Source organism: Mya arenaria, chromosome 5 (assembly GCF_026914265.1).
Source record: "Mya arenaria isolate MELC-2E11 chromosome 5, ASM2691426v1".
Lineage (NCBI taxonomy): Eukaryota > Metazoa > Mollusca > Bivalvia > Myida > Myidae > Mya > Mya arenaria.
This window is the reverse complement of record NC_069126.1, coordinates 64,561,134-64,587,835: the sequence shown is the minus strand read 5'-3', so window position 1 is coordinate 64,587,835 and position 26,702 is coordinate 64,561,134. Positions and strand designations below refer to the sequence as shown.

At 36.9% G+C, this 26,702-nt stretch overlaps 3 protein-coding genes across 7 annotated transcripts; 1 reads left to right on the top strand and 2 right to left on the bottom strand.

Moving 5' to 3' along the window:
• Positions 1 to 139: 139 nt before the first annotated feature.
• LOC128233900 (heat shock 70 kDa protein 12A-like) lies at positions 140 to 14,197 on the bottom strand. The gene is made up of 6 exons (XM_052947771.1): positions 14,063 to 14,197; positions 3,113 to 3,298; positions 2,641 to 2,824; positions 2,257 to 2,484; positions 2,000 to 2,153; positions 140 to 1,705 (listed from the first exon to the last, which is right to left on the bottom strand). Exons 1-6 carry the CDS (start codon positions 14,065 to 14,067, stop codon positions 627 to 629), a joined length of 1,836 nt encoding a protein of 611 aa, XP_052803731.1. The 5' UTR covers positions 14,068 to 14,197; the 3' UTR covers positions 140 to 626.
• Positions 14,198 to 15,833: 1,636 nt separating this feature from the next.
• On the top strand, positions 15,834 to 26,558 carry LOC128234754 (tRNA (guanine(26)-N(2))-dimethyltransferase-like). Of its 5 annotated transcripts, none has more exons than XM_052949238.1 (8): positions 15,834 to 15,854; positions 20,816 to 20,912; positions 22,084 to 22,351; positions 23,081 to 24,044; positions 24,577 to 24,667; positions 24,914 to 25,081; positions 25,422 to 25,532; positions 26,413 to 26,558. In XM_052949238.1, exons 2-8 carry the CDS (start codon positions 20,829 to 20,831, stop codon positions 26,482 to 26,484), a joined length of 1,758 nt encoding a protein of 585 aa, XP_052805198.1. In that variant the 5' UTR covers positions 15,834 to 15,854; positions 20,816 to 20,828; the 3' UTR covers positions 26,485 to 26,558. The 5 variants fall into 5 exon arrangements, with proteins under 5 accessions (XP_052805198.1, XP_052805200.1, XP_052805195.1 ...); XM_052949240.1 differs by lacking the exon at positions 15,834 to 15,854 and adding an exon at positions 20,236 to 20,469 and having other exon boundaries at positions 26,416 to 26,558; XM_052949235.1 differs by lacking the exon at positions 15,834 to 15,854 and adding an exon at positions 20,236 to 20,469.
• Positions 18,296 to 20,451, bottom strand: LOC128234755 (phosphomevalonate kinase-like). The gene is made up of 4 exons (XM_052949241.1): positions 20,326 to 20,451; positions 19,486 to 19,549; positions 19,028 to 19,316; positions 18,296 to 18,841 (listed from the first exon to the last, which is right to left on the bottom strand). Exons 1-4 carry the CDS (start codon positions 20,406 to 20,408, stop codon positions 18,690 to 18,692), a joined length of 588 nt encoding a protein of 195 aa, XP_052805201.1. The 5' UTR covers positions 20,409 to 20,451; the 3' UTR covers positions 18,296 to 18,689.
• Positions 26,559 to 26,702: the final 144 nt, after the last annotated feature.

Below are 26,702 nucleotides of genomic sequence, written 5' to 3'. Positions count from 1 at the left end.
GCGCGTTACTATGGTTGCATTATATCATGCTGTTTCGCACTATGCTAGGCCATGCTATTCCAATCAAGGCAGTAAATATAAAAAGGTTTTGTGCTGTTCTATGTTTATTGTTTGTGAATTTGTGTTCTATGCCTTTGGCGTTTGCCCATTGCCACTAAACCGGGTTTATGTTTAAACTTTTTGCTACTGAGCATGTTTCTGTAGCTTTTTGCATATATATTACTCTTTCAAATGGTACCAATTCATTTTCGTATGCATGCGACGGTCAAATTAATCCACTTAAAATTCTATATTTATAGTCAAAAAACAATACAATTTATTTCAACAACACAATTATTATAACATGTTTAAGCTGTAAAACTAAATAATATGTCAAAACGGACATAACACAATACAATATTCATCTCTTTTCGATTGTTTCTATAAATAAATTATGTCATGATTTTGTGTAATTACAATGCGTATATATAATTATATTTTCTACAAACAGCAGTATCATTAAGTAAAAATCGTAAACTTATTTCCACATTTAATTATCCTAAAATAACACTAACATACTATCAACACCATATGGCAAACTAAGGATCCTCGTTATGATCTTACTCCAACCGTTAGTCTTCCATGTTTTAAACCTGTGTTTGTCCAAGCAAAAATGTAACCCTATGGGTCCTGCCCTTGTTGTCAATGGCTTCAGCTCGAAGCGTCGTCGCTCCTAGGTATATCTTTAACGTCACAAACCGATCTGTTCCTCCTGCAGTGTCTTCCAAAGATACCTTCATTGAGCCCATAAAATAACAGTTTGGCTCATCAATGAACCTTGGCGGGGGATCAGTAAGAGTTCTATAGAACGGAAACTCCATAGCTGTCTGGGAAGCTGTCTTTACATAAGAATCGAACGTTTGAGTAGGTCTGTTAGTTGGTATTGGTTCATTTACTTTAGCGATCACCTTAAAAATATCTTTGCACATGTATCCGTCATCCGTGTTTTCCTGCTTGCTTACAGGGTGGACTTTAGGATCGAAATCTTCATTCCAATCCAAACCAAAAGTGTACTTGCTGATGCGCGTTTCTATTAACCTTTCATCCCTTCCGTAGATTATTGCTCCCTTCATGATGGCAACGTTTGCCTCGGCGGGGATAACCACGAGGTGCTTTTCGGAAAATCTGGCTTTAATTCTCTCTTTAACGAGTTTACAATCGGAAAAACCTCCAACACAAAATATGGCTTTGATATTGTATCGTTTCGAAAGCCTTTCCATGACCTCAACCAGCTTATCTTCAATCTGCACCAAAGTTTCTTCAAAGAAACTCTCAAAAAGGGAGTTCTTCACTGTAATCTTACCGGGGATCAAGACAACAGACTGTGAAAACGAGGTCTGGCGAACAGAATCCTTTAATGTCTCGTGATTTTCTTCTATATGACGTTCGGCGAATGTTAATGGCATTAGCATGGTAACACTTTTTGAGCCTGCATCACCTGGAAACCCACACTTCTTGTGTTCAAAAGTCCTCATAAAATAGAGGTAATCCTGCGAGTTTTTATCTTTAAATAATAAAAATGCCTGGGCACCTGAAACGGACACCAGTAATTGCTCAAACTTAAAGTTGATGTTGTTGCCCCCGCTAGGTCCCCCATCTGGAATCATTATTTCATCGTATTTGTGGTTCTTGTTGATTCTGTGTGCTGCTATGTCCAAAGTACCACCTGGAGCAAAAGCAACTTGAACAACACACCTTATTTGGATAAGAATTACTGTGGTATTCAAATCGGCTTTTTAACTACAAAATAACAGGTGCGCATACTTAAATTGACAACATGGCTTACATTTCTCATATTTTTATATGTTAGGGACAATCTTTTTTTAAATGGCCATTTTTCGTAAAATAATTTCCTTTAAAAAACTTTATAGACAAAAGATCAAACTTCAATTTAAAACACTTGTTATCGAAAATTAAATTTCTGATATATAGTAAATTACACATGTATATCAGTCATTACCTCCAAGATCAGCAACTATGTAGCAATCTCCTTCGTTCCTTGGGAAACGCTCTCGAAATGAGGAACTAACAGACGGCACTTCTTTTGTCAGCAAATACACAGCGGCGCACTCTGGCTCAAGAGCAATACGCAGGTGGTCGTACGGAATTCCAGCCTAAAGCAGAAACAAACTTCGATAAACTACGTGTTTCTACTTATGTTCACGAAAGTACATAAAATGCAGCACATTCTAAAACGAAAAAAAACAACAGTTGTACCTTTTCAGCAGCATTAGACATAAATTGCTTGGAAGTGTCTGACCAAATGGCAGGACATGTCAGAACGTAGTAAATGTCATCTTCTCTAACGTTTGGAAACTTATCCGATACGACTTCGAATATCTTGGTCTTCATGTAGGCGATTGCTCTCGAGAAAACTAAGATTGCAGGGAGCTCCCGTCCTCTCTCGTCCGGTATTTTACTGTCCAAAGTGATTGGTTTGAGACGCTGGAATATATCAACACCTATGTAGTTATATTGTATAAAGTTTAAATACATTTACGAACAGACGCTCAATAACGTTATACTATAATATCAAAATTAATATTAATTAATATTAAGTTTTAGAGCAGACGCCAGAAACAGATGAATGACCTTACGTACTTTGTCACCATACAGTTTCATTTTGAAGTGTCGGAAGAAGTACCAGGTCTCTCGATCAACACTTTTTTCATTATTTTCATCGTCTTCAATGTTTTCAGCAAGAAACCGATCCTCTGCTTCATAACCAAAAGAATCCAACGTTGTATCAGGTCTAAGCAAGACAGCAGTCGGCGTCTTGGTTGTTCTAAATATGGTTTATATAAATTGCGTATGAATGGACATTTTTTTTATTAATTTCGTCTCATTTCTAAACACGACTGTGAGATTTTGATGTGACAAGTTAATTGTGAACATGCTATGCTATGGTTACCAGCATAATATACCGCAGTGTTAAATGATATAAGAATATATCGGTTTTAGACAAAACAAAAAAAGTACTATAACGAATAATAGGGAAGCGTGTTTCCGTTGCTTGGATAGTAATTTAAGTCCTTGCTATTCAGACCTTGATAATGTTGAAATAACACTCTACCTAACTCCCTCTCCACTAGACCAATCGTGTGAGATAAAGCGACCAGTTTTATCTTGCTGATACTCATCGAGAAATGACACAACGAAACCACTGAATGTTGTCCCAAAGTCTATTGCTGCCACAATGAGCTTGTCCTGCCAAGTTACCTCAAAGTTGTCTGTGGAACCATTTCTTGAACTGGAATGCCTAGAAATGAACCAGATTTATAGCTCATCGGAAGATGTCGTTTTTTAGTTTTGTATAAATTTGTAAAAAGTAAAAATCTATACTTATTTCAATAAAGTGGAAAATGATAACGAACGACTGATTGGTTTATGGTCATTTTCGATACAATAAACTAAAACAATATTCTTATTTAAACATACTAAAAAAAATGAAAGAACAATCATACCTAATTCATCACATCTACTTACAACAAATGTTTTAATATAACTACCAACTCAATAAACTGATAACCTCATGTCTATATAAGAGTATAAGTAGTCAGGGGTGCTCATCCAGTCGATATGCACTCGGTGACCTCTCTATATATTCTACATAAAACCGCCATCTTGGATGGCGTAGAAAATGAGTCGCTTTTTGGACCTGCTCGCCCGTGACCTTTTCTGGGTCGAACAGGTCGTGGGCGGTTAAGTAGAGCAGACGATATAAGCCGCCATATTTAAATATAATCAATTCATTGAGCAGACGACCTTTTCAATATCTCACTATTAGAGCGTCAGGTCAGTGGAGGTCAGCATGTATACTTCTCTATATGGACTGTCGCGTAGGAGTGTAAATAATATCAGCGCTATGTACATCGCTTTATAACAACACATATTTATATAGCAGTCAAATATGCTTAAAGATGGCATTGTTTTATTAGCGTTTTTTTTTATATTTTACAAAATAACGAGAGCCAGTTGTAGTATATAAGTATTTATTTATTAATGTATGATATACAACACAAGCATACAGTACCAACACAACAAACTAAGAATACAACATACAGGTTCAATGACAAACGTACATAACATATATGCAATTGTTATAAGGTTCATAAGTAATAGTTCGTAATTATATTCCGTAGGGAACAGTTTGATAGTCATATTTAATCACGCGCTTGTCAAACACAATATAATCTTTAATTTCTCGTTTTGTAAGCACATGTCCTGTGGAAGGGTTTCTAACAATCCTGTTTTCATCAATGACAGATGTATGATCCACATTACTATGTCCAGTTACCATGTCTTTAACTGTTTGGTTGTTGATATCAATAGAGGTTTTGAAATTCAGAGTAATACCGCGCACTTTGCAAATCGACTTTTGCCCTTTTTTGTTTGGACAGGAGAGTTTGAAGGCATAATTCTTAGGACCACCAGTAACAAATGCTGTGATCTTGTTATTAGGAACCTCGTCAGTGAGGTCTCCTAGGTAGTCCCCGAGTGGTGGCTCCCACTGTCCCGGGGCTGTCTTGAATACGATAGAGTCAGTGTCACAATAGAATACCCGCCTATCAAGCTGTTTCAAGTAGCCGTAGAGCTTGAGGCGTGCGTGTGCTGTAGTATAGGCTGCGATAATGTCATTGGTTCTAGCAGAAGCCTCAATGAAGTCATCGTTGTACACCCATTCTTACTTCACAGACTCGTCTTTCAGGAAGCGTACATTTTTCACTCTCTGCTGGTCAGAAGTCATCATTTCGAAGAATTATGCAGGGTCTGTTATGAATGAGGTTTGGGTCAAATTTGTTCGTTGACCAAATTTACCCCAGAAGGAGTTCAGCATAAGTTTGGTCAGTGATCTCAATCCAGGATTTCTCTCAATCTTGTTGTAGTCTAGCAGAATGCCCTCCTCCTCGTGATATTGTTGAATGTACTTTAGTTTGGTATTTTTATCGATACACCAATCTAGCTAGCAACTCGCATGTTGTTTTACTTTCAAAAAGGTGTTAACATACTCGGTAAACAGTCCACCAGATTGCAACTCTTGATCATACTGGGACACTTACTCAAAATGCCTGACTTCATAGATGGTTTGAAGGATATAACCTTGTGTCAATGCCTCTTTCAGCTCATCAGTGACTCAAGTACCAACAAATGCTCTCTCACCATCGGTATGCTCACACGGGCTCTGTTGAAAGTTTTCACTGCATACGCGACATAAACTTAACAAAAGTTTTCCATTCCATTTCATAGATAACACTGGGACATGTAATCCCCTAGGTGGTAGCACTTTGCATTTAATCAAACCTTCATAGTGGCTGATGTCTTGGAAATTCCCTGAAATTATATGTGGGTGCCCAACAGGTATTTTTCCTGTCTTGTTGACGAACGGACAAAGAGAGGTCACGTCATAATATATGATTTGGTTTGTCGCTGATGTTTATTCATACAGTTTAAAGGCTTCTGTGCGACCCCCAAAGAAAGCATCTCTAGGTTCTAGTGGACTTACCAACTCAAGGTTTTGTATATACTGTTTCAAGTCGGCATTCGTCGGTATATCTTGCATGAAATCGCACTCCCATATAGAGATGCACGTATAGCCATTTTCTGCTAAGAATTGTTGTTTCTCTTTGGTCCTATCATGCAAATCTCCCATGTTCATATTAGTCACCGGATTGACTGTTGTCTTAGAAAAAACACTTTGAACACCCGTGCCAGAAACAACCGTGGAACTCCATTACCACCTTTTTACCAGAATCTGTTTCGTAGTAACCGTCCACTTTGAAAGGACCAATGTGCCTTTCTCCCATGTTTCTCCCGTGTTGGATGTTAATCTGCTTTGTGTGTGCTAGATACGACATCCATTGGTAAGCCATGGTGGACTGTTTTTCTTCTGGCCGGTAGCCATGCGGTGGTATCACGGCAATGCTCTCGTGCTCTAGAAAATTTGTTCTGTATACAAGATGACATGCGGACGCAATAGTGATACATTCTTGAACGGGTCTGTTAAATCCATGAACAACTCTCGAAATTTCAAACAGCATTTTCTAAGAATATCCACATCTGACTGGCAGTAACGTAATAATTATTTCTGGAGGTCGAATGGTTTAGTCTTGTTTATCTCGTGCCACTGTAAAAACGTTCGTCTGGCCTCTGGTTTCATGCTGTCTGGTGCGTAAAACTGTAGATCAGGAAGGTGTGGTAAAATTGCGCTTTGGTTTTCCTTACGATTGAACAAATGAGGAAAGTAACCTTTTGCTTACTCAGTATCGCCAAAAAAACCGGCATATCCGCCAAGGGCATGGGAATACAGTTTAGTGAGTCTATCATTCGAATGTTGCACAGGGATACCTTAACAGACATGTATTTAGATCCCGTTGTGATCACGTCTGGAAGGATAGAGTTGTTATGTAGATACTGGAGGATCGGGTAGCTGTCATACCCTTTGAAAATGTGACAGATCACTGTAGCTCCAACGTTTTCTTCAGAGAACAACCATTTGCAAAAGCCTTCTGTCGTCTCAAGTCCTTGAAATATTCTTTCGTTTTTACCGCATGTTTTACACGATGATTCTGATGTAACAGGGCTGTGAAGACACACGTCACAAACTCTGTGTGCTACACACAGATTAGGCCTGTTCTCATTGGATCCACACCACGATTTTCTACAGTTGTTGCATTTATTGGTTTTTCCCTCAACAAAGCCTTGATCACACTCCAAACGATCATCCTGTGTCGATTTAAAATCAAAGAAAATATGTATGAAGTACGTTCATTCTTGCTGGTTGTTTTGTTAGTTTTCTCTTCTCTCTCAACTGGCTGCATGTAACATTGGTGGTCTTCTGAGAAAAAATCTCTGCATGTCTTACAACACACTTCATGGCAGACGTGAGCCTTTTTGTGTCTCTTCAAATTAATAGTCTGGTCACAATCCTTGCATTTAAAATATATTTCACATGTGTTTTTAACATCCTCGCTACTCTTCTTCAGATGCATTTGAAAGCAGATGCCATTCTTAAAGTATCTGTTGCATTTGTCACAGAACCGCCAATATTCTGTTTCATCTGTATGCAGTTGATGGCAGTACACACAGGGGTTATTACAAACACGTCGCTCTTTGTTAGAATAACATTTTTTTTTACAAGTTTCACAGTAGTAACTTCTGTTTAGAAAGCCAGTCATCTTGGTGATGACGTCAAAATGTTCGTCGTGGTAGTAAAGGTAGATAGGAACGCCTCCTTCTGGGCCCTCGTAGATAATACCATTGAAACGTTCTTGACACGACATGTATCTGATAGTTTGGGAGTACAGCTTGAAACCTTTTCACTTCTTCAATTCCACATTGTCTCAGTGATACTTAAGCCTTCCTGTGTAAGTCTACTGCCATTACGTTTTGAAGACCATATCCTCTACGTATACTATCCCACTGAGGATGTTCTTCTACCCTGGCTATCGCTGTCACTATGGCACGAGCACAGCAAAGTTCATCGTTATTTCTAATCTGGATGCCACTTCCTTTACTTTGTAGTAGCCTTACTATATCTACGAATGCTTTCTGTTAATGCCCCTTCCCATAGGGCGCCTTAACATGAACAATATCGATGCGAAAGGTTTCGTCCAGGACGAATTGTTGGTACGATTGAAGAACATCTTCGATTTCCGATAGTATTTCCTCAACAGTCAGTTCCCGGCGTGGCATGAATTCCAGTGTGATTGGAAAGTCTAACTCAGGATTGTCAATGGAAATCCGTACCAAATCAGTATCCATTATCATCTCTGTGATGTGTTCAAGGATAGACTGGAAAATCGTTTTCAGTGTTTTCAATATAGATGGTAATTCTTGTATTTCCAGGTTTTTGACATTCACTTTGTAATAAATGGCCGTAGTTCTAAACTGTTCTATCTTATTTACACCAACTTTCTCAATGTCATAGAAACTTGCTGTGCTGTCTTCTAGTTTCTGCCTTTTCGCAGCTCCACCACCCTCTTGACTATCCGAAGAACGTTTAGTCTTTGACCAACTATGTTCATGATGCAAGAGTTCGTCTAATGCGTCATCCCTTGTAAGCGCTCTTAGGCACTTAGGACAGTGATGGCTGTTTTCATCATTGTGCTTTCGCAAATGTCTATCGAAATTCTGCTATCTGGAAAATGACTTCTTGCAGGAATCACACATATGTTTCCAGTGATTCGTGGTGCGCCTATGCTGCAACAGTTGACTAAGCTTTTGGAAGTTACTACCACATTGTTCACATTGGTAAACCATGATGAGTTCTGTAATTAGAATGACATTCATTAGTCTCTTTTTAAATGCTATAAATATTTATGTTGAAACATCTAACTTTCAACATAATAAAACATATATATTGTATAATAAATAGTAGATCTAACAAGAACTAGTCAAAAATTACGCCCGAAAAAAAAAGCCAGGCGAGACTAAGATAGAGCCAGGCGAGACTAAAGAAGTGCTAAATAATTACCTTATCTTAATTTGTTTGCTGTGTTTCCGTATACGATTTTACATCCGATCACGATAGCTCTTGATCTAAAAATGAAATTTAAAATGACTGCATTCTCTTTAGTAATCATATTGTTGCGCACGCGTACAGATAATTTGACAAAAGCATTTGATTGGTTAAAATCGACATAGATACGTCTTATATTTTCATTATGATATAATATTTAGGAAATCACTAATATAGTATCAGTTGGTAGCTGACCGCCAGAGAGAAAACATGAACAAGTGCCCGGAATGTAATCAGGATTATAGTAGAAAGGATACGATGTTGAGACACTTCAAACAGAAACTTAGTGTGTCTTCTCCTCCATCACCACCACCACCACCAACACAGGGAGCACCACCACCACCACCACCACCACCACATCTGGGAGCGCTACTACCACAACCACCACCACCACCACCACAGGGAGCGCCACCACCACCACCACCACCACCACCACCACATCTGGGACCGCCACCACCGGGAGCGCCACTACCACCACAGGGAGCGCCACCACCACCACCACCAAGAGAGGACAGTTATGAGCAGAAGCATGGTATTTCTACATCCGTTTACCATGATGATATCGGGACCCACAGGTAGTTATCTTCCAAAGATTTTTGTAAAAATCGAGTAATCACAATGTTTTTGAATTTTGTAATATCGGTAGCTACCTTATCACATGTTAAATCGCATTCTTAATTGATATATTTCAGCTTGTGGAAAGACAACATTTGTTAAGGACTTGATGCTGCACAATACCACTAGAATCCAGCCAAACATACAGAGAATAGTGTGGCTTTACAAAAGATGGCAACCACACACGTTAGGTCAGAGTACAGTATTTCCAAGAGTGAAATTTGTTCAAGGCATTCCAACGATTATAGAGAACGATGATTTCTTTGATCCCAGAATCAACAATTTACTGATATTGGACGAATTGTACAGGAATCGGGCAAGGATAAATGGATAACTGATTAATTTACCGAGGGATCACATCATAGGTCTTTATCTGTGATTTCCATCAACCAAAATTTATTTGGCAACAAGGACGCGACTCAAATGAGGAATTGTCATTACCTAGTGCTGTTTAACAACCCAGTAGATCGACAAACAATCATGACACTAGCTCGACAGATGTACCCCGGTAACACCGAAAAATTCCAAAAAGCCTTCGCAAGAGCCATTAAGAATCCTAACATGTATTTGTTCGTAGACTTGAAACCCTTTACGTCAGAAAATGATAGATTAATATACGATTTGACATGGATAGACACTCAAACAGGGAACCAAACAAGGCTGATCAATCAGATGCCAGAACGCCAAAACCGACTTGGCATAACCAATCATATTCACGCAGGTCAGTGCGAAACTATAAAAGAGATGAGTGTACCATAACTTTATCATTCATCGGTTGGATTTCAAGGTGTTCACATCGACGAAGAAAAGGAAAATGTCATGGCAGATAAAGCACATGCTTGTGATGATTGTGGACTCTTGTTTGATTCAGAGCACGACGTTCAGAGGCACGTGAAAAGTGGTTGGTGTTCAGAAAATAGGGAACGTCCTGCTAAAAGGGCAAGCACGGAAGAAGATGAAAATGAAATGGATAATGATGTAGAAGATAATAAGAGATATAGACATATATGAGACCTTGCTCAACGTTGTAGCCAAAACAAGTTCAACAAGCTGTACGACAAATTTATTGACGATGGAGAAAACGAATATGATGCAACGGATATGGCAGGAAAACATATGCAACCACATAAAGAAAAAAACTTCTTCGATAGATACCAAACGTTGTTGGAAACATACTGGTTTCCACTGATGACAAATTCTACCCTTCGTGAGATTGTCCAACAAGTTAACGAGTTCCGCAGTAAAGGAATCAGTTTGACATCCGCAGTAAAACGCGTATTGAAGAAAAAGAAGATCGCCTTTGAAGACTTATTTGACTTGGAGGATAGTGAAGAAAGCGAAGAAGATAAAAACGAAGAAGAATACATGGATAGTCAGGACGTAGAATAAAAACACTCAAACTGAGTTCTTCATTCATTTGTTGGTTGAACACGGAACTGAGAAGACATGGCTCCGTGGGAGGACTATCTAAAAACAATTTATGACGATCCTAAGCATCCCGGTAGTTTTGCTTGGCCACAGAAACTGTATAAAGTAGTAAGAGAAGAAGGAAAATATAATATAGGAATGCACAGAATACGAAAGTTCTTGCATAATCACGAATCCTACAGTCTACACAAACCATTGCAGGAAAAGATGATTTGTGGATGGGAGATCTAATTGATATGGTTAAATTTGTGGACTTGAACCAGGGCTACAAGTATATATTGTTAGTCATAGACACGTTTTCCAAGTACGTATAGTTACGACCCTTAAAAGCAAAAACGGGAGAGGAGGTGACCAAAGCTTTCAGAGACATCTTCACGTCATCCAAAAGATCTCCTGCAAAGCTTATAACTGACAAAGGTATGTTTCATAAACATTGTTCATTTTACAAAATGTGTATCAATTTCCGTTTGCGCTAATTTATCACGAATTATTTGTAACACATTACTTATAAACAATATACCATTACTTATAGTATGTCAATTAGAGAGTATTGTAAAGGGAATTCAACTTTGAATTCACCTGCCATTCTAAATTGAAAATAATTTTCAATTACAGGTCAGGAGTTTCGAGCTACAAAGTCCAGACGCTGATGCGTGAATATGATGTCAGATATTTTCCGACCCAAAACGAAACAAAAGCCTCAACTCGGGAGAGAGTCATTCTAACCATCCCATCAAGCGTAGATTGTACCGATATTTCACCCACAACGACAGTTACTCCTATCTGCCTGTCTTACAAGACATAGCATACAGCTACAATCATACGTATCACAGAATTATTGGAATGCCACCCTCCAAAGTCATAGACAGTAACCAGGAGGAAGTGCGACTAGCTACCTACTTTACCCAAAATCGAAAGTATGCGAAACCAGACACAAAACTTAAGCCTTTCAAATTCAAAGTCGGGAATTACGTGAGAATCAGTCATCTGAGAAATGTCTTTACACCAGCTTCTGATGAGACTTACACGGGCGAGATCTTCCAGATTCACAAAAGATATCATAGAGGAACTTTACCTTCTACAGACTACGTGACTTACAAGATGAGGAAATTAAAGGAACAATTTATGAATCTGAACTGCATAAATAACGTTTGATCCAGATCAGACTTTTAAAATTGATAAAATCGAAAAGACAAAAGGAATAGGAAAATATAAACAGTATTTTGTGAAATGGAAATATTATCCGAAGAAATTCAATAGTTGGATCAAAGCTAGTGACTTTGAGTAAATGAACCTATAATATTTAAATTGTTTCTTCTGTATATAACTAATGTATATATGTAAATAAATTATATAAAAAATGGCTATTCTGTGTTTTTTTACAAATATCTCTATACCCTAAATTATACACAGACGTGCGTCACTGTGGTAAAAATGATAAAACCAGACATTTATCAAACTTAACGCTCATTGATAATGCATTAAGAGCGGTCAAAATACTATATAGTACGGCGATGATATCAGTAACTTAACCCTAGACCTTATATTAAAACTGCCGTCTGCTTAAATAAAAATATAGGACCCTTACCTGATTTGACACCTTTCTTTTTCCGCTTGATGTCTTCTTTAAAAACTGCGATTTAACGTAGTGTACTTGTCAGCAGACTGCGTTAAAATGATAAATGTTTCAGGTTGTTTATCGATAAGATGTTAAGTCAGGCAATTTGATTGGATGAGTTGTAAAACATGTCTCTACTTGCTTTGATGATCACATAAAATACACTCTGGCGCGTGCCACTAATATCGCTTAAACCATTTCGCGCCAATCATTTCTGTAGTATATTTTCATAGTAGTTTTAAATAGTCAAGTTTAAATCGCGATAGCTGCGGAGTAAACCATCTGCGCTAAGTTTGAACTAAATATTATAGCGTCTAACTGCTCACATATGATGTGATGGAGTGATTGACGGTTTAAAGTTTTTCTTATGATAATTGGTGTATAAACAAAGTAAAAAAAAAAGAATGTGTGGCTTCATTTAGATTTATGGTGAGATCAATGGTGAAATAAGTCGTTTAAAAGAAAGATTAACGGTATAGATTACTGAAATAGTCGTGGCATCTTGGCAAATATTATAAAAAAAACATTGGATATTCTGTTTATACTTGATAACCGAGTGTACACGATTAAATTAAGCATTGACACTGAAAAGGGAATGTTGTAAAGAGGTCGTCCTCTTGAATAACTAGTGATTAGTGAAGTAAGCCACGGACGTGGCAAAGTGATTAGTGCTTTCGTTTTGTAACCGGGCGATACGGGTTCGATCCCCGGTCGTGGCTGGTCATACCATTTCATGAAAATTTGACAAAGAAGTCGATTTTCCTCCACATGTGGAAAAGTTGCCGGCTTCTTGAGGAAGGGCAAGTTAGTACTGGTTAGAATACAGTCCAGGAAACTGGTTAGCTGAACCGGTCGCCATATATAGCTGAAATAATGTTGGAAAATTGCGCTAAACCCAAAGAACATGTTTCATCTAAAACACACAAAAAGTGATTTAGTGAAGGGTGTCTCTTCTCCACCGTCTATACGATTAAATGATTAATTCATAAATATGTCTTCGCGATGTGCAGACATAAACAAGTTTGTACTTGTTTTGACTTATATAAACACGAAGGTCCTAGGGTTTAATATCATGCGCGTGGTCTGCTACATATGTAAACTCTCCGATAAAGTCACGCTCGAGTTTTCTGCGACTCATTTTCAACGCCATTCAAGATGGCGGTTTTATATAGAATATATAGAGGGATCACCGAGTGCATATCGACTGGATGAGCACCCCTGACTAATAAAACGCAGTAAAAATAGGCCATTCGCGATTAAGAGTTCATCAAAATTTGAATATTAACTGTTTAAGTCTAATAGGAGTCCATGCTAGTTCTAACTCCAACGAGTCAGTTTATGTTATATTTTCATACGGACAGCATAGTCGGACACTCGTACAAAGTTGCTTCAGTATGTTTTGCGAATGCCTGATTTATATACCTGCTTTAATGGTAACCATTTATAAGAATTTCAGCAGCTAATATTTCATGCCCGTAGTCATTACTCCAGTTCAACCCCTGGTTGTGTCTAAAATAATACTAACCAAACACGCCTCGCTATCCAGGTCAAATTATTAAATGTCGATTTTCAGATGTTCAAAATCGTCCCAAGGGATATTTAGAGATACAGAAGCCAGATATTAGATCAAGGTGTTTCTACTACGGATCACGATCCAGTTCAGATGAGTTGTTTTGAGAAAGTATCAAAATAATGGTGCAAGAAAAAGAAAATATACTGTATAGTAAACAAATTGGAAACGTGTTTTGCTCTAGATAATATCTAGATTTGATATATATATATATATATACACACACACTCCAGTCAAGTTAAACCAAACAGTAGATATGAAAACTTGAACTTACTCCATATCTAATTAGAACTCATATTCAGCCAAACATGAACACAACTAGAGCTTGATCAATTTCCACTGCTTTCGATTTTGAACAAGAAAATGACCATTCGGAGCTCCTCGGCCAGTTTTATCGAAAACAACCTCGTATGTATGCCGGGACATCAGTTGAAGTAGTTCGTATTTTTTAATCATACCAATAATTAAATGTAGTGCTTTAAAGTTGTATTTATTGATCTAAGTTTAAATTGATTGCCAGTGAAGTGTATTAATGCAAACATTTTAAAGATTCCCAAGAGCTAATTCATAAAGTTTAACTGCTATATAAAATTACTACGTGTTCTTATTGCATCGGACTTAAACGTACCGTATGTAAACCGTCCAAATACATGGTAAATGACTTCCAAAATTTTAATACTAAAATAGGCATTGTGTTAAATTACATTACTTCCCTTTAATCATAAACTCTTTTGCATGTATTGTTTATTATAAACTGATGTTGTACACTTTCATAGCACTTGTATATCGGACTTCACACAGTAGAAGGTGTAACCAAGGCCTTGTGGCTTTGTACATTTCACACCCATCCCAAGGAATACAACAGTACTGTTTCAGGCATATATTGATGCCATGTAATATAGCATGGAGTTTTATCAGCAAACACTGCAAACTTGAGAGTAAAATAGGTATTATTGATCCCAGTGCAAAACGCAACTTCACGGGTGAAAGTGACACGTCCGAGCTTGAGCCACGACACGATCGGACATCATTATACCAAGTATGTCTCGTTATCGATAAATCCTCAACTTACAAGAACGATTGGAGCGCTTAGCTTCTCTTACTCTAAGTTCAACCATAACCATACGTTTTTGCTATATAAAACAACAGAGCAAATAACTTGTCAAAATTTAATTTTGTTTTATTTACATTTAAAGTTTGGATTTAATGGCGAGGCTCCATGTTATTTACACAAGCAGGAATTCACAAGCATGAACAGCGAACGAAGCAATCTGGTCACCTGCCAACTTGGCGTATTACGGGCGACCGCCCCAAAGGGCAAAGCAGCAGTTTTGAATAGCCCCCACTGGGCTTTACGAGTTTAATTATGAAATAAACTTAAGTATTTGAACGTGAATTCCGTCAAGGTGTATAATGGCCGGAACTCACAAATTAGCATTTTAACTTTAAGTATACTGTCTGTATTTATATAATTCCAATAGCTTAATAAATATCATAATTTAAGTGCTGCCGAACGCCAATGTGAGATTCTAGGTACTAGAAGCGAACTCGCCAAAATATAAGCATAAAGAAATAACACGCATCACAACCCGAAACAGAACTGGGTTTATTATCTTATAAAACACTTAAATAAATGCTATTTAATCGGCGCCTTACATTTCCCATTGCACGCTTATTAGTCGAATAGCGCCATGTTGTTCGAGGCGTTATCTGCGATACTGCGAGAGTGGTTGATGGGAATAATTCTTTAAGAGCTCTTATTACTTTAGCACCATAAACTTTTGACAGTATTCGATTTGGAAGATAGTGCTTGTCAAGAGGGTCTCGTACTTGACCGTTCAACTGACTGAATGACAATCTGAAACGAAGCATCAGACCGCTGTTGGGATTTGATATTATTTAACGACCATCTTTGAAATAAAAATGTGTCATGCTTAAAGGCTGATAAAAGGTCCATCTAGTCTCTTGTTATTATACTCTTTTTAGCTAATGCAGCCATGGTCTTGAGTATCGTGTGTCAACACTTCATCGTGGTCAACATGACATACCCCTGCAGTCTCATCTCGGTAAGTTTGCTGCCGGGAACATTTTATACATGGTGATCGTGAAAGGGCATCAACTTTGCGATGCTGTAGACCTGGCAAATGGACAACAATGATATCATAAAGTACCGGTAATGGACGGTTGAAAGTCCGACACGTTAGGAAGCATACTAAAATCCACCTCGATAGGACCACAGACACCAGCCACTTTAGCTTTTAATTAATCGACATAAACAAAGACGTGTTCCTTCATGTTTCACTAGTTGTTGTCAGTGTGATCCTGTGCATGCTCTGCAGCTTTACTTTACTCCTCGTACAGCACCTGTTCGCAGCAACAATCCTTCAATAACGCACACAATTCTTCATCGATATCATGAATGCAGATACATGTATGTATATATATTATATTTCCTCCACATGTGTAGAGCAAATGGGCGACTGAAAGTCCGGCGGGCTTCGACTGGAGCATACTGAGCTTCATTTTTGTTATTTCGCAAAAGGTGAATATCCGGTACTGGGGTCGCTCATTTCTGCCATTGTCGCCTAGCACAGACTGTCGGTGTACATGTGTGTCTCTTTAAAACGCACCTCGGTGGAAAACTAGCATCGCGGATACCTTTTGGGACAGCAAACCGGTTGATGTCTTTCGTACGTAAGCGGTATTATTTAAGTTATTCTTGATACTCAGTTGTGGATTTCCATTTGGTCTACTTTCAAAGGCAGCTTTGTACTCTTCATACTGTTGTGAATGACATGAAGGCGTGTTTAATTCGGCTTGGAACATGAGTATGTTTCTTCATAACAATCGTTATGGGTAGCCATCATCGCGGGCTGATTTGGTCGCTAATGACGCCAACGTCGTTTCGCTTGTGACGTCAATGTTTATGACGTAAGTCACACTTTTCAAATAAATTAAAACGTACTGCGAATTGATGTAAATGTGGCGTTCAATTGCGGATTTGTATCTGTTGTGGGAGTCCAAAATTCAATACGCGTCATAAGTTTGATGCCGAGGCCATTTGTGTTTGTCTGATAGCGTAAGTTTAGCTACAAACATCTAGATTCATACGTCCGAAACAGACAAATATACCTTAATGGTAAAACCCCTATTGACGTTTAATTTATGAACTAGCAATATCTAGGTAGAGTATGAAAGACTGAATACGGTTCCGGATAGATTATACAGATGTTTTATTGTTTTTTCCCCTTTTTACATAAATACATTTTGATATTTGCCGATGTTCAGGTTTTTATCGGAATTTAGTTCTATAGTGTCATCTGACAAAATAACAATAGTTTTACTGTTTTGTACAGATTTTACGCACTATTTTCAAATATTTTATTTGATAAACTTGTGTCATATTCCTGAGCTAGTTTCACATTACGTAATTCATTGTTTATAAATTAGATTGATGACAGATATGCTGAAACGTGAATCTTAGATGTTCTTAAATAAGAAGTCGTGTCACTCCATTATGTCCATCATCGGCAAGTTCAATAAGAGATCAACCGAATCTTCACTGTCCGCAGTAATTATTTTCTGAAAAAGAGGAGCACCTCTAAATTTTCTTTCAAACCACATAGGCAAAGTTAGGGTGGGCGTAACGAAGGGGAACGTGTATCTCAGAGTGCGCTTCCCCATCCACCACTCCCTTTTCCAAAACGAGCAGAAAATAATGCAGGACATGGGGATGGGGTGCTCCCTTAAAACATTAATTGGCTAATACTGGTCTAAAAGCGTGTATTTTTGGTGAATAATATGCATATGCATTTTAACAATCGTGTCATAAATAGTTCACTAGCCAGCTAGTGGATTGGATTTTCAGTTTATGTAACAAATACGTATGACCTTTAATTTTACAAGATGTAACCGGAAATTGGTGCTAGTTCGGTTGAAGCGGAATTGAATTAAACATTTAGGAATTTGAGATACTCCTGCTGTGCACATCTTTGTTATCACAGCTGTGGCGTTTATACACAATCTTGCGTAAAGCAGACCGGATGTTTCTGTGTGCCAATATGATCAGTAATATGCAATGTAACGCCATCTTTATCGTGGCATATATTCTTTACTATTGTTGCATTCTAATCTTCAAAATGATACATGCATACATGTATGTGTAAAGCATTCCATCCAACAACAAACATGCAGATAAAACGTGTTTTTGCTAATAAAAAACATCCAGGCCGTTCAAATGTTGTTTTTGTCTGTCCTATACTAGAACAAATGTGATGAAGTTATGCTTTGAAGGCTCTTCCGTTTCATATATGAATTGGAACTGTCTTTCATGGAGCGCTATGCACATTCACGGCTTCTTTTGAATCTGTTCCAATCTCTCGCCGACGAAAAATCGGGGCGCAATACATTAATTCAATATATATATATATATATATATATATATATATATATATATATATATATATATATATATATATATATATATATATCCAAGCACAGTTGAAACAACATTTAAAATCACCCTCTTGCATGCAGAACCACTTTGAATCACTTTGAGTCTCAAAGAAACACCACCATGAATCATTAAGACTACGTGATCTGTTCCCTCCCTTGTCCAAGTTCATAAAGTGGTAACATGTCTTACATTTCATTTCCATTCTGCTAGAGGATGTTAACAAACAAACATGGCAAGGTGATCACTTGGACCATTCAGTCTTTGGAATGTTGCAATCTGAAAGTTCTAAGATCGAAACCGTTCTGCCAGAGTGAGACATAAATTGTATTATTTTTTAATATCAACGGCTTCATAAATCTGTCAAGAATGTCAAAAAAGGTAATCCATTGCAAGCACTAAATAACTGGTATCTTACTTTAAGATATCTTATCTTGTACATGTATAATCATTTAAAGGTATCATCACGTTGAGTTTGTACAAGTGAAACTAGGCTGCTGATATTTTGATCAAGAAGGCTTTCGTCTCCACTGTTGTCAATTGTAATGTCCCAATTAACACCTTCGTCTAAACCACACTCCGATTCTGCATCATCTATACCTAAAAGTAAAATCATTATACATCATTTAACTATATCAGGCATTGCAAAGTGTATATCTTATTGAGCAAGTTAAATCCAATCATGAAAGTCAAACTACAAAGATTCATGAATCTTTAGTTTACTGTTTAATTCTGATCTCTTGGAATTACTGTTTTTGCATTTTTTAAGAATATGAAACTGCGTACCCTTTGTAAAAATAAAACCTCTTTCTTTCCTAATATCCTCTGATGCAGTTATTCTGACCAATTTGAGCTGACTGGGATATTTTTCTTTAAAGAAATTCACATCAGACAATCTGCGAGCATCAGAGACGATCCACACTGGGACACCTGGGGCTGCGCTTTCTACAGTTTTCTGACAGAAAAAGTATGGGTTGGCCTCCCTCATATCTTCACCCCATTTGATCATCTTTGCTCTATGTGCTTCTTTGTAGGAAGATGCATTGAGAAGTTCCTGATAATCTAATCCATGATCCTGAAATGTAAGAAGTGTAATCACAACAATCTGCAGTACGTCCTTTCGTATTCAATAAACATTACGTAGTTTTCTCTAATATTATCTAACCGTGTTGACAATTTTGTTCAATAATATAACATATATATAGGCATATAATACATGTGTGCATATACATGTTTATACCAACCTTAGCATATTGTTCTTTTAGAGGTCCTGATAATCTCAGTATAAGACAAACATCCAGACCAAGCCTGAAGAAAAAAACAAACTTATTAACATTAATATTAGTTTAACATACACCACACAGCTGAATTAATGAGTGCTGTTATGGGAGTAGGGCACACTGGGAAGGGTGCAGGAGATGGTGTCTTTCACATTTCATTTCCGATTTAGCACTTGAAGCTCTGTTGGATTTTAGGGGTGAAAATGCAGAGTCAAACTGTCTGTTTTATGTTACATTATGTGAACACAACTTATATTTCAGCACCTACTATAGCTACAACTAAATGTACCAACTATGGTTTTGCTTTTGTGTCCCTATCGTGTTTCTTAGTACCTTCGTCGGATATTCCAGTGAGTGTTTGACATTCTGAACATTGTCTTTTTTGTCTCATTTGAGTAGATCATGAAGCCGTTGGCATCATGTTTTATCAATGTTATGTGCCCCGAGATGCACCCGGAAAATCCCTGTCACGGCTTGAGAGCGAATTCAAAACCACACCAACACCTAATGAAACTACATGTTCTTGTACCTATATATATATATATAATTGTCTACTACATTTTTTTACTTTGCACTGGCAAATATTGCATTAATTTGTTTTATTTTTGTTTCTAATTTGTCAGCAAAAATCGCATTCACCTACACTCTAGCTATTCACTTCAACCATACTACATCTCGGATTGAAATGTGTTGAGTGCTACCATATAGGAAAAACATTGCTCGCGAAAACCGAAGACAAATGTATAATTAAGTATACGTATCTCAAAAAAACGTTTTCCTGAGATGTCACCATTGCTTCATTACCTTTTCTGTAACCGATCTGATATATAATCTTTGCCAGACTTTCTTTTGCCACTGAAGAGAAACACATGTTTGACAGTTTCCATGTTCGTATTTCAAGAGCGTCTCAGTAACATAGACCAGTCCACATTTACTGAAGATTTACGTGTACGTGTTTAATAACGCTTTCCCTCTTTCAAGTAGAAGTATTTTATATTGACAGGAGGTATTCTGTACAATTTAGTTATATTTAAGAATGTATATTTTGATAATGCATTGATAAGGCCAGTATTAAATGATGAAATGGTATGAAATTGATCAATGTCATCAGACGCTCATAAAATATCAAGGGCATTTTGACAGGTATTTTGCCATCAATAATCAACTTGATCTATAGTTATTTGGATTTGGGTAAGGGGATGCCGCGAATATTCTGATGACCAATGTATGATAATTCTCTTCTGGTGGAATGTGATTTCTATAGACGGTGCTAATAATGAATTTTAATTAAAAGTTCCAGGTTCTACATGCTAATCACTCGGTCATTGCGCTTATGTGTGCTGAAGACTCCCAGTTTCATATTAACACCATCAAAGACAGTTTGCTCAAAGGTAGGAAATTGTTTTGGTTTTAAATAATTTTATTAACTATTTATATTGTATCGGACATCAATGTTATATTTGAAATAATTCTATTTTTCAAATATATTATTTAGTTATCAAATCAATGATTGTGGTAATATTTTATACATACATATACATATATTATGTAGATTGGGATCAAATTATGATTGATTACTGTTGAAAATTCAGTGGTCACGATCAAGGTTAGTCTAAAATAATAGATGTATTATTCATCGTGAAAGTTTGCCATATAAACAATCGTAAAAAGAATTGTTAACATAAATTATTTGGACTGGACCAAGGTAGACAAAATTTTAATGCATAATCATTTTAATCCATTATTGCCAGAGGCTGGAAGGGGCTGTACATATGCTATAAATAGAATGTACATTAGAACATTGGAATTACTTGACTATTTTATTGGGTATTGTCTCCAAGCTTCTCAAAATAGACACCAGTACTGGTTTCTACCCAGGAAAATAAACTCTAGCTTGATTCTATAAGCTGTCAACTTTCTTCACAATTGAGTTAAAAGAGATTAGTATTAACTTACTTAGGCCTAAAAAAAAAATACATTTGGTTCGGGTTACCCGACCCTACCTACGGAATAGGCGCCGACCCTACCGTTTTTATAGTCAGTTTGAAAAAAATATGAAAAACTAAAAAAAAAAAAAAAAAAAAATATTTTTTTTTTCGTTTTTTTTTTTAATTGCTTTTCAATATGAAGTTTAAACCTTAAATGCTTATACAGAAGATTGCTTTAACACCATTCTCCAATGATGAAAATGATATTCTCATATAAAGCCTAATAAAAAAAAAAAATAAAAAAAAAAAAAAAGCCTACCTACCCTACCTATTTTTGAAAAGGATGTAACCCTAACCAAACAATTATTTTTTTTAGGCCTTATTATTTTTCAAAAAGTAACTACTATGTATGGTTGTATAATATAATTCATTGGTAATCACAGTAGTCAAGTTCAATTCTGACTAGCTCGACAACCCCTTGTCTTACTCTAGTGAACTGGTAGTCATCTACTTGTCAAATAGGAGTTAACATAAGTTCACAAAGTGGTTACGTTTTGTCTTAACACTAGGGATTTTGCATTTTGATTCATTGCGAGTTTGTGACATTATGATTTTGTAAACTAGACTTATTCAGGTGCCATTTTGCTCCATGATGGCAAATGAAGAGATGACCACAGAGATGGAAGGACTGTCTACAAAGTTCAATCTGATAACGGAAGGGAAGGCTACAATCATCCAGCCGGAGTCAGTGTTCTATAATCCAGTCCAGGAGTTTAATCGAGACATAACAATCGCTGTGATATCGGAATTTGCTACTGACCATATTCAGCATGTCAAGGAATTACGACAGAAGAAGGCAAAGGCAGCTGGTGAAATAGGAGAGGCAGATGGAACTGATCTGGGTTTGTATATAAGTTTTTATAATAATATATTTTTCATAAGTTAAAAAATGCTTGGGTTGTACAATTACCTTTAACTAGGCCAAAAAAAATGGTTTGGTTAGGGTTACATCCTTTTCAAAAACAGATAGGGTAGGTAGGCTTTTTTTATTAGGCTTTATATCAGAATGTTATTGTCATCATTGGAGAATGGTGTTAATGTAATCTTTTTTATAAAGCTTTAAAGGCTTTAGGCTACATATTAAAACACACTTTGTTATAATTGTTATCTTTTTTTTTAAAGACTTGTTGGTAGGGTCAGGTCACCAGGGCTTCATTCTCTTGACCTCTAAAAAAGTATTCAGCTCAGATTAACCAAGGATTGAATTCATGAGTGGTTTATATCAGCATGTGGCTGCCATCACTACAAAAAAAAAATGATTAGTATATACTGTACCATGACAAGGGCTTGAACTAGGTTTATTTCTATTAGTATCACATTGTTCCTACAAGGTATTAATGCATAAGAGGTTCTTAATTTTTCATAGGAGATTTAATATAATCATTTATCCAATCTAATATATTATTAAGATTTTGATAAATGCATTCTTGAGAAAGTTTTGTTGTCAAGAGATGTTTTTCTTTTCATCTAGAAAAACATACACATTTTTTTGCATAAATTTAATGTGCTCAGGTCTGAACTGTTAATTTATACATGCATGTATATAAAAATTGCCCTTTGATGTATTTCAGATGCCCCTCTGGAGGCTGGGAAGCATCATCCTCATGGCATGAAGATTCTTGAGGGCCTTGCTGCATCGGGGCTGCGTTCAATGAGGTTCGGTCACGAAATTCCTGGAGTTCAGAAAATAATCTGCAATGATTTTGATAAGCAAGCTGCTGAAATTATTGCGAAAAACATTACAAGAAATGGACTCAGTGAGTTAGTGGAAGCTAGTTGTGCTGATGCGTCAATGTTGATGTACCAAAACCGGTTTGGGTTCGATGTGGTTGATTTGGATCCCTATGGCACTGCTGCGCCTTTTCTGGACTCAGCAGTTAAGTCTGTAAGGGAAGGGGGTCTTTTATGCATAACATGCACTGACGCTGCTACTTTGTGCGGAAATACTCCGGAAAAGTGTTTCACCATGTACGGTTCTTTGCCACTAAGGTCAAAATTCTGCCATGAAATGGCTATGCGAATAATTTTACGATGCCTGGAATCACATGCAGCAAGGCACTCGAGGTACATCGTTCCTCTTATCTCCCTCAGCATTGACTTTTATTTCCGCATATTTGTGAAAGTCTATTCAGGTCAGAAGAAAGCCAAATTTTCTGCCACCCACACTGGAATGGTGTACCAATGCTCAGGCTGTGGCGCCTTTAAAACACAGAATCTAGCTGAAGCAACCCCAGCCAAAGGTGACAATTTCAAATTTTCCGCAACCAAAGGCCCGCCTGTTGCGGAAAAATGTGAACACTGCGGTTCCCGTCACCAAATGGGCGGGCCATTGTACTTAGGCCCCCTACATGACAAGGACTTCATTCATCGTGTTATAGGTCGAGTTGTGTCGGAGGGGGAGGGGTTCCGGACAGGGAAACGTTTGGAAGGCATGTTGTCAACTGCCCAGGAGGAACTTGACACACCCCTCTACTATGAGGCTGATGGTCTTTACCAGACTGTAAAATGTCAGCCCATGCCCATGAATACATTCAGGTAAAAAATGTTGGAACAATATGAGAATCCCAATATTGCAAAGAATAAAATTTAGTAGCTTATTCAAGTTCAAGCCAAAGTGAAACTTAAAAGAAATCTTTGAAAATATTTCATTTATTGTAATTAACAATTTTGGTAATGTGTAAGCCAGAGTGTAATTTGGAAGAAGTCTATTAGAAAGCCATGCAAGAAGCTTTATTTGATACACTTTTTAAATGGCTAGAACTTCTCCAAGTTTCCAAAGTTTTGGTCTCAATTTTTTTTTGTCTTTTAAATTTATTTTACATTCTTGCATGATTGTTTATAATTATCTATGTCAGCTTGATTGTGAAGATAGCTAAAAGCTGAAAAATATGAATCACCAGTATTGATTTCCTTTTAAAGAGGCCATGAGGAAATACCCCTGGTTGGAAGCGAACCCCATACCTCTTGGGTATACAGCAGACAGCTATTTCACAAGACAATTCTCATCATTTTCAAGTGTAAAACTTAAATCATTTCCAGCAGTAATTAAGACATGTTTTGATTGCAGGTCAGCATTGTTGAATGCAGGCTATGAGGTCTCCTACTCGCATGCCTGCAAGAACTCCGTAAAAACTAATGCACCTAACTCTATGATATGGGTAAGACTTTGTTAAATGATCATTGAACTATGTAAGCTACAACATATAGCATATTCTTATTAAATATAATACAACCAGTGGCAATGATATGCTTGTCAAAATAAACAAAAATGTTTCTTTTGTGAGCATTTTTTTGCGAATATTCACAGTTATCAGACAAATATTGATTTAATACCAATATATTTGTTATATTTACTGTATTTACACGTATATCACACAATATATGTCTGAATCATTCATTTATAGGACATAATGAGGGCCTGGGTGAATCAACTGGAACTGAAGCCCAAAAGGAATGTGCCAGGTACTGCGGGCTTCAAGATCCTCAGTGAAAAACCCTCTGTTGAGGTGGATTTTACAGAGCACCCTGGAGCAATCCCTAAATCAAGGAGCCAGAATCTTATTCGCTGGCAGGTTTGTGTAGTTTCAGGCCTTGAGAAGTCCTTGATTTGATGTTTTCATTGAAAATGACGTAAATACTTAAATACAGTCTTTGCAGGAGTAGTATTTTATGTTAATTCTTGAAAAAAACTTGAGTTTAAGAAATTTAATTAAAACATTATTGGATTAAGACAAGGTTTTAGAAAAATCCTAAACTTTTGGTGATTTAATTGAACAGATACATACTTTAACTTAAATAGTTGTCTTTACAAAGTCCTAGTATTTTAAGTTTGTTCGTGAAAAAGATTTGCTATAAAAAGAATATTAAAAAAATATTATTGAATTAACCCTTTAGTTTTAAATATGAATACAGGTAAATCCCGAAAGGAACTGGGGACCAAAACCACGTGCAAAACGAGAGGGGGAACTTGATACAATGGAAACACGACGTCTACAAAACCAGGGGAAAAGGCGAAAGAAGGCTGTATGTATCCTTGATAAAGATGCAAAATCAGTCAAACCCTGTGGCTCGAACTCCTAGGGACCAGAAAAGTTTGAGCAAAGCAGGAATTCTTACCTTCAGTATAAAGAAATGGGTCCTTAACATACAGTACGAGCCCACGAGGAATTCGACCCTAACAAGTTTGAGCCAATGGGGTTTGACTGTATGTGCAAGATTGAATAATCAGCTCTACATTTATTTATACTTTGAAATCTAGGCAAATATTTTTCCCAAAATATTGAATTCTGAAATCATAGTATTTTGAAAAATTGTCTGAATTTGGTGTCCAATACATGATTTGTGAGAATTCTGTAAGAAGATAACAAGAAAAGTCCAATGGTACTGGAAAAGTCATCCCTAGGTAGATCTTACGTTACAAAGTAGTACCAAATGTCAGGAGTCTGTGACCCATTATTTTAAAGCTTAGTAATTGTTGGTTAAATGCATTCAGTGAAATTTGAAAAAATATTGCCAATTACGTTTGATCTACCATCGGTAGAAAATATTCTTTTTCGCACCTGCAATCAAAATAATAGAATATGCATGGGAAAACTTCTACAAATCTGGCCCAACCAAGCTGGTATTAGTTTTTGTTTGTATGACTTCTCCTGTGCATCAAGCAAATATTGAAATGAAAATTAAGATCAAGTTTTTAATACTTACTGAATTATATTATTGGTTTTGAAATATGTAACAACTACAAATGTAAAACCATAAATATTTGGCAAGCCCAACAAAGTTGACAAACATAATACTAGTGGAATGCTTTCAGGATTGTTTTAATTTTGATCCATTTTAATGTTCAATCCAAAATGCATCTGATGTTGGTCTCCAGGATAAACAGAAGTATGTTTGTTTTCAGGAGAAGGAAGCAGATAAGAACAACTCGGAGGCAGACAAGGACAAGAATTCTGACAGTGAAAATGTGTCATGATAAACATTTGACTCTGACATGTATAAGACTCGAGATGTTGCTTGTATTATTAATATTGATTCTTAGAAAATAAATTTCATATTATCATTTATTTGGTTGTTTAAGACGAGATATTTTCATAGCCATGGTGTCATCAACCAAATTTGATTACCAGCCTGAGTTATGACCCTTAAATTGTCAAGTTTTGTCATTACTATCTTGACATTCTATTAATCTAC

What these genes read in the sequence shown, in the direction of transcription:
- LOC128234755 (XM_052949241.1), bottom strand. Translation starts at nt 20,408, where the DNA reads ATGGAAACTGTCAAACATGTGTTTCTCTTCAGTGGCAAAAGAAAGTCT. An exon ending in TCAGATCGGTTACAGAAAAG is followed by an intron (nt 19,550 to 20,325) that starts GTAATGAAGCAA and finishes TTTTTTCTTCAG; the next exon opens with GCTTGGTCTGGATGTTTGTC. An exon ending in AGGTTTTATTTTTACAAAGG is followed by an intron (nt 18,842 to 19,027) that starts GTACGCAGTTTC and finishes TTTTACTTTTAG; the next exon opens with GTATAGATGATGCAGAATCG.
- LOC128234754 (XM_052949238.1), top strand. Translation starts at nt 20,829, where the DNA reads ATGCTAATCACTCGGTCATTGCGCTTATGTGTGCTGAAGACTCCCAGT. An exon ending in GGCAGATGGAACTGATCTGG is followed by an intron (nt 22,352 to 23,080) that starts GTTTGTATATAA and finishes GATGTATTTCAG; the next exon opens with ATGCCCCTCTGGAGGCTGGG. An exon ending in GGAAAAGGCGAAAGAAGGCT is followed by an intron (nt 25,533 to 26,412) that starts GTATGTATCCTT and finishes GTTTGTTTTCAG; the next exon opens with GAGAAGGAAGCAGATAAGAA.
- LOC128233900 (XM_052947771.1), bottom strand. An exon ending in TGAAACTGTATGGTGACAAA is followed by an intron (nt 2,485 to 2,640) that starts GTACGTAAGGTC and finishes GATATATTCCAG; the next exon opens with CGTCTCAAACCAATCACTTT. An exon ending in CATAGTTGCTGATCTTGGAG is followed by an intron (nt 1,706 to 1,999) that starts GTAATGACTGAT and finishes CTTTTGCTCCAG; the next exon opens with GTGGTACTTTGGACATAGCA.